The sequence below is a fragment of the Vicia villosa genome, linkage group LG2, assembly GCF_029867415.1.
Source record: "Vicia villosa cultivar HV-30 ecotype Madison, WI linkage group LG2, Vvil1.0, whole genome shotgun sequence".
Lineage (NCBI taxonomy): Eukaryota > Viridiplantae > Streptophyta > Magnoliopsida > Fabales > Fabaceae > Vicia > Vicia villosa.
In genome coordinates, this window is record NC_081181.1 from 72,533,266 (window position 1) to 72,541,211 (window position 7,946).

General features: G+C 31.8%; 1 protein-coding gene across 1 annotated transcript; it reads right to left on the reverse strand.

Moving 5' to 3' along the window:
* Positions 1-1,211: 1,211 nt before the first annotated feature.
* LOC131646281 (metalloendoproteinase 1-like) lies at positions 1,212-2,582 on the reverse strand. The gene has a single exon (XM_058916367.1). The coding sequence runs from the start codon at positions 2,554-2,556 to the stop codon at positions 1,459-1,461; it is 1,098 nt and encodes a 365-aa protein (XP_058772350.1). The 5' UTR covers positions 2,557-2,582; the 3' UTR covers positions 1,212-1,458.
* Positions 2,583-7,946: the final 5,364 nt, after the last annotated feature.

A 7,946-nucleotide genomic window follows, 5' to 3' on the forward strand; every position in this document is an offset into this window, starting at 1 on the left:
CCATCAGGAGCCATTTTATCTTCAAAGACGGTCATCAGCAACCATCCTCCTTCGAGTCTTCACCCTTCGAAGGATCATATTTGCAAAACGAAATCTTCAGCTAACACGACCTTGCCAGCTTGATTCATGAAACCTATCCTTTTTCTCTTTATGTTACTACCCCATCCTTTAATATTTAGGGTAACAATAATTATTTCAAACTTTTAAGTTCCGCCTTCCTTGCAATCATAACCTTCTTATCTCTCTTCTCCATCACTCCGATTTCTTTCTGAATATCCTCTTCAGTACCCTCACAAGTTATGCCCAATCTTAGCATTGAGTCTTTTACCATTTTTGTCACCAAGGACTCCTTGTTAATCTTCAGCCTCCTGTTGCATTGGGCAATGTCGGAATCCGTCATAGATTCACAACAAAGAATCGTGCCTCCTGAGAGATTATCCTCTTCCTCTCTTCTCTTCTGCGTATCTGAATTTTTGCTCAAAAAGTTGCTCAAAAAGTTGTGAAAATGAAATTGAGAGAGTTGAGAGAGTTGTTGTGTTGTATTTTTGTTTTTGAAACTATAATGGGAGGGGAAGAGGAAACGCGCCTTTTAGGTGCCCGACGAACCAGAAATATTCTTCCAATTGCATACCATAGTTATATTTCCGATTTGTTCTAACGTTAACGTCAAAATTGGTGCGTACCGAAAATATACTTCCGATTTTGAGAGATATTTAAAGAATTTCGTGTGGTGTCCTAGAAAAGCATGGGGTGGAATAAAAAATTTCCTAAATCTATGGATGTCATATAGGAGGAAAGTTTTGTGGGCTTGCCACTCACTAATGTACAAGTGGGCCTGAATATATGGATGTCAAATAAGAACATGTCTTTCCTTCCATTATAATAGTTGATAAGCATCCAACGACTACTTGAGATCTATTTTACAAAGAAAAAACGATTGTAACCGTCATTTCTATATAAATGTGACTCTCAGTCACATCTAAATATATATTCACTAATACTTAAAGTTTCACATCATTCGCATACTGATTTGAGCGTCAGAAGTATAATATTTTTTGCATGTATTTTTTTTTTCAATTAAATGATCCCTTCAAAATATCATCAAATCATGTATTTTTTTAATTTTATTTTCAGTTAAATGACGCCCCCTACAAAATATCATCAAATCAATTCACTGCCTCATTAAAAATAGCAATTAAAAATTCACCATGTAAAAATAAATCAACTTTGTTGAACTTCGTTGAGATGAAATTCATTCCAGGACAATTCACCTAAAACCCACACTTACAAAACAAAATTCAGAAATTAGTTTTCAACAGAAATACCACTCCACATAAAAAAAAAAAACGATAAGAAAGTACATTTAAATACATTGTAGGAAATAACTGAAAATTAGACAGAATTAATATCACACAAATAAATTATTCATTTCCCAATGAAAGGATATAATTCCAGAAGCTAGTTGAGCATAGCCATGAAAGCAAATCCAAGGGACAGAGATATTACAAAGCCGTAACTGGACCCAAACAGTGTGAAGCGTCCAACGTAACCAGAACTTGTGTTGTTGTCTTTAGTAACATTGGAATAGAGTTGTTGGATGGCTTTGTTATCTGAATCTGTTATCTGCACCTTCCTTTGCTGTGATGGCAATATTGTTGGATACATAATTGACTCATCATCATAAGAATGATCAAGTCCTAATATATGTCCTATCTGATGCATCACCGCAGTTTCCAAGTCGATTTCTCCATCCTTCCATGACCAAGTGGAGTTGTCATCCGGCAACACCCAGTACTTTGAAGCTTCAAGTGATATCACACCTGACGTTACATTAGAATTGAGTTGCTTGCTTATAACAGAGCTCCCTATCACAACATCCGCAACCTCATCATTGTAAATGTAGAAACCAATTTTAATGTCAGCAACATTATAAGCTGTTTCGGTGAAATTCAGGACGTTTGTAGTCCGTGACCATCGCGTTAAGGCATTTCTCATCACTTGTGTAGAGTTTAATGGAATTTTACTCTCTGGAAGAAATCCATAGGTAAGGTTTCTAGTGCCGAAAGGAAACCAGGTATTTCCTTTCGGCCAAGACACATTAACTGTATCTGTGAAACCATACTTAAAATTCTTATCAGGGACACCGCATCTTGGTAATGAGATTTGTTGTAAAGTCTCGTTGTTTAAGTCGCCTGTAACTTGGAGATTGAAATATCTCTGGTAGATCTTAAGAGCTAAAATTGTTGTCTGGTCTAGAATGTCATTGAATGGACCAGGTTGTTGGAGGTAACCGAAATCGTATAAAAACTGTTTGATTTCGGATAGGCCCTTGATTTCTTTGGCTGGTTGAGCATCTGGTCGAGGTAATTCTTTGAACTTGTCTAATGTGTTCTTCCATGTATAGTGATTAGGTTGGCCCTTGATCTTGTTTCTTAATTGTTTTCCTACAGAAGGAGAGAATCGAGGGATATGAGCTGAAAGGGTTGATGTGTTGAGAATGAAAAGGAGAAGGAAAAAGAGCAATTCGAATAAATGTGACTTCATTGTGTTAGTCATGCTATGAGATAACTGTGAGTATTCATGTAGGTGAAATGAATATATAGGTGGATTTATTTGGATTATGACTTGTACCAGAAAGAAAACGAGGCTGATTTTAATCTGTTAATCTATCTAAATATAATAATATTTGATTGTAAACTCAATTATAACATCTTAATCTGTCAGTCAAATTTTATCATGCATTGACTAATGCAGGTTATTTTATTCAATAGAGGTCTACGGTCCATTTAATTAAAAGAAGGTTAATGCATAAAAAAAAGTTAAATTTATCAGGTTAGTCTATTTAAACAAATAAAATAAATTTATTATTATTATTAAATTTTATTTATACTTTGAAATAAAATCAAAAATAAATCTTAGTTATATGAAAGAATTTGTGATTAAAACTGGAAAATAATTTATGAACAATATCATTAGTTATTTTAATAAATACTTTTAAACAAATAGTAATATTATTAAACTTATATTAATAGGTAAATTTAAATAAATAAATATAAATAAGTATTTAATCTCATTGATATTTTAATTTATTAGTAACATTAGTTGAATTGCTTATTTATAAATATTTAAATAAAATAAATTTTTAGGAATGCTAATAGGTTAAACAGTTTCGAAAAAACAGACTCTCAATGATAGACCATAACTAGATTTGGCAAAGCCTAAACATAATAATTCATCATCTATTTTCTACCATACTTATTTTCAACCCTAAAGAAAAACGAGTTTTCTTGTCAATTAATCAACGATACAATCGTTGATATTTAACATTGATATATTTTTCTTTTCATTTAACTATTTTTTCCATTAAAATCTTTTTGCCCGTTAAATTCGGAATATTTTTCTTTTCATTTAACTATTTTTTCCATTAAAATCTTTTTTCCCGTTAAATTCGGAATAAGAATGGCCGAGTTTGGATATTTTTTTCACGCCTGTCGGTAAATGGCCTTGGAACTCTATTATACTTGTTCACGTGGGTAGCTATATTTCTTTTCAAGTTTTCACCTTAGTATATGAGTTGAATCGAATAATCGATTTTTGTTCAAAAGCATTGTACGCTATTTATGAGCAGACATACTATTAGGCAAAGCAATCATATCAAATGCCAAACTTCTTTCACAGATAGTGGTTCATAAATTTTTACTCTATATTCAAAGCCAGTGCTTTTTCTATTACATCTATCTATAATCTTTTCAGAAAAATCTATTTATTCCCATAATATTGATATGTTAATTGAATAAAACCACACTAAATTTAAATAGTGTAAGAAGTGTTTAACAATATCTTTATTAGGGGTGGCAAAACGGACCGCCCGCCCTGCCCGCCGCCTGCCCCACCTTATGCCCGCCAAAAAATAAGCGGGGCGGGCATGCCCGCCAAGTAAAATGGGCATCAAAATCATGCCGGCTCCGCCAAGATGGCGGGTTGGCGGGCGGCGGGCTTACTCGTCTATTTTTATTTATATTTTTTTTAATAGATTAATATGCTTACTAAACACTTCTTGCCAGATAATTATGGGTGGTAACACAGATCCGAGATATCTGTTTTACCCGTATTTCTTTTTGAACGAGTCAAAGTTTTATCTTGCATCCTCTAATATGTCTGTCTTATCTTACGCCTTTTTTTTAGGGACAAGCATTAAAATAATTTTTTTGTAATTTTAGATTTTAAAAGTTTAATGCTGGCAAACACGTTCTGCTCCACTCTCATTTTTTGTGAAACGGGACACGTTATGTCGTTCCGTCCCGTTTTAAACATGTTATTATAAATTAAGTAGGTTTAAATGTGACGAATATGTCCGATAGCCATCCCTAAATATAATTTTTTCCATTTATTTATTTATTAAAATAATTATGAGGATGGAGAGAAGGCAATTAATTTTTTTTAATGTATTTTTCCATGTCAAAATAAACTTCTTTTGATGTAGTTTTCTGTCATGATTTTTGTTTGGTACAGCTTAATTAGTGGTTAGTATTGGTTACAGGCTGCACAATGTCTATTGCTATGCATACACAAGAAAAAACAGTACGAGGAAGAAATTACACAAATCCAGATGCATGATTAACAATACAGAACTAACAAACCTAACAAAATATCCCAAAGGACACAAGTTGCTCCTACAAAGCTAACATACATGCATAAAATCAACTCCTAGTAGAGTAATGCTCTCCAATTGCCGCAACAATTACAAAACAGCTCACTTATTATTAATCAGTTTCCTGTCCATCAAATTGATACGCATTTTTAATTCCTGACCTACTTCTATATTGTTTGAGGGGTAGCATGCAGTCTTTGGGATGAGCTAAGAATGTTAAAATACATGTATTGTTTGAGTATACCGTATGAAGTTAGAGTCCTTTGGAGTTTGGATTACCACTCACTTATCATCTTGTAGTTCTTTAGGCATTAAACTACTTTTTCTTTCTTGTTTTTACACACTGCCGTAAAGTTGAGAGACTAAGAAGAAAAATGTCTAATGATTGGAATGAAGTGCTTCTTTATTGATTTATATTAATTGTGTAACAACTCTACTATAAATATTTACTATAAATATTAACAAATAAGTGTGAGTTTTAAATTCGATATTGAAAAAATGAAGTTCGAGTATTTTATAAGGAAGATAACTCATATGCGTAATGTTTTAAAGTTTTGGATGAAGAGTGATGCAAATACATGAAGATGAAAGAGTGTCAATGGAGATAAAAATTTATGTGGATGAAAGAGCTTATGTTTGAGGATGGAAAGTAATAGAACTATATTCATTACTATATAAACGCATGTGCTCTCACTAAGTTTTAAAAAATATATTTAAATATATTTAAATATATTTATATAATAATTAATTAATAAATATTCATCTAAATTAACACAATTCATTGATTAATTGAGGGAGTATAATACAACTTTTTCTTAAGAAACTTTTTATAACATTCTAATTATGTCTGCAAAATAATCATTTTAAAAAAAATACATTGAATTAACAACAGAGACTAAAACTATGTGCATAATAATATTGTAGGGATAAAAAACATGTCAGTTTTTTATAGGGACAAAAATATATTTAACCCAAAAAAATTATTGAATATCTTTAAAAGATAAATCTCATAGAAAATAAATATAATATATATTTAGAAAAATAAATAATGATTATATTATGCTACGGATTTATAAATTAATATATGTCCCTATAATTAAAAATCTCTGGCTCCGTCCCTGCTTGAGAGAGAGCATAGTGGATGGACTCACACTTCAGGAGAGATTGTTAAAAAATAAGTGTGAGTTGTAAGTCTCACATTGCTTGAAAAATGAATTTTGAGCATTTATAAGTGAGATGACCCATATACCAAATGACTTAAAGTTTTGGGTGAAAATATGGTGTCTCTCGCTTGTTTTGGGTGAGTTTTTGATTTAATATGTATGCTTCCCCTTATCATAACCCATCATGAAACAAGACTTTTACCTCATTTTTATGGGAGAGGTAACATAGAGTATAATAGAAAGTTCTCCCTTTTTTCCCTTGATTGATTTTTCCACGAGGTGAAATCTAAACTTCAAAATCAAAAGCTTTTCTACTCAGATAGTAATTCCAACCAAGGAGAAAACTACAAAACCATTCTGTTGGATGGATAGAAAGAGCAGAAAACATTTTGATTAAGATTGGTTCTTGAATGTAATATTTTCTCTTGTAATTCCTAAAATTATATTCTTCAATATATACTTGTAAAAAAATTTAATTTTGTTAGGAAAGTATGGATACAGTTGTTGTTGAGTTTTAATATTTCTAACAACAACAACATCATTGTTAATTTGGATTCATGTTTATTTAACTAACATCAAATATTTTTAACAAGCATCCATTTAAGAAAACAATTGGAATAGTTCATATATAATAATAATAATAATAATAATAATAATAATAATAATAATAATAATAATAATAATAATAATAATAAAATGCGCTTAAATGTAATAGCTGGGATTCAAAGGGAGGTTGATCATAACATTTCCCCTCGGTTCCTAGCATAACCAAGGAATGTGTAGTATGTTTTTAAAAATAAATTAGAATATATCACACCTATTGGCACCTCTATTGTTTGTTGGTTAATGTGAAAGTTTTGTCATAAAATGTATTATTATAGTATTGCAAGTTTATATATGTACGCGATGGGCACACCAACTTATAACTCTAACAGCATTGAGCCAATCATAGTCACAAATATTTGTATGAATATAAGTCTACATAAAATGTTTATCCATTTTGTTTGATGATTGCTAGTTTAAATATAGTATCGTATGATATGGGAGCTTAGTGACCAATTAATTAGTCATTGTGGACTCTAACTCCTTGTTTACCTTAGACTAATTTATGGGAATCAAGTCCTTTGCTTATTTGTGTGATACCAATCTTTTATGGCTACTCATGCTTTTAATACTTTGTCTACGAGTTAAAATACATTAATTAGAAATAATATGCGTTGATCCTAGGATGACCTACTCGACCTATCCAATTAAAATGATCCATCTCGATCCTTCCCCTTGGATGAATTTAGAACGGGACGAGCTCTGCTAACTCCGGGTTTGGATCCAGTTCAAATCATCAAAGTGTACACAATCCTTCAAGCATAAGGCATATACGGGAAATATGTTTTAAGCGAGAGACCAAATTATAGATAGTTCCTCAAGCATGAGGCATGTAAGGGAGAGATGCTTTGAGTGAAACACCATGTTATATATAATTTTTAATGGATTTTTCCCATGTATCAAGGTCGAGCCTAGCTTAGTTGAGTCGATTTTAATAAAAAAGACGAGCTGGTCAAATGATGGTCATCTTTGTTATCTTATGGCGAACTATCTCTATCCTAGTATAAGTTTTTTATAGCCCCACTTTTCCTTGGATTCTCCTTATGGGAATGTTGTCGAGGTATTTTATTTATTGGTAACTTCATGGGAACAAGAGTAACATTATGCAGTCCTTCAAGAAAGAGGTATGCATGTGAGAGGCGAGAGTGAATACCATGTGAGAGACCTGAATATACATAGTTTCTCGCATATGAGATCACTCGAACTCATTATGTTGTTGTAATAAGTCTTGACCAATATCTTCTCTCAGTTATAATCACCTCCCAATCTTTCCCTAGATAGTAAGCATATAGCTTTGCGTACCCCTAATGATTAGATTCCATGGAACTTATAAAGATTTCTTAGTCCTTATTACTTATATTTCTCTAGAGTAGTAAATTTAAGTATGGCCAATCTTTCGTATGCCACTTGTCCTTATAAATAGGGAACTTCCCTATTTCAATTCACTTCACCTTTAAAAAAATTTAAGTGACTAAACTTTTCATATTCTTCCCCACTAAAAAATCATTTTTCAAAATCAAATTCATCTT

What these genes read in the sequence shown, in the direction of transcription:
- LOC131646281 (XM_058916367.1), bottom strand. Translation starts at nt 2,556, where the DNA reads ATGACTAACACAATGAAGTCACATTTATTCGAATTGCTCTTTTTCCTT.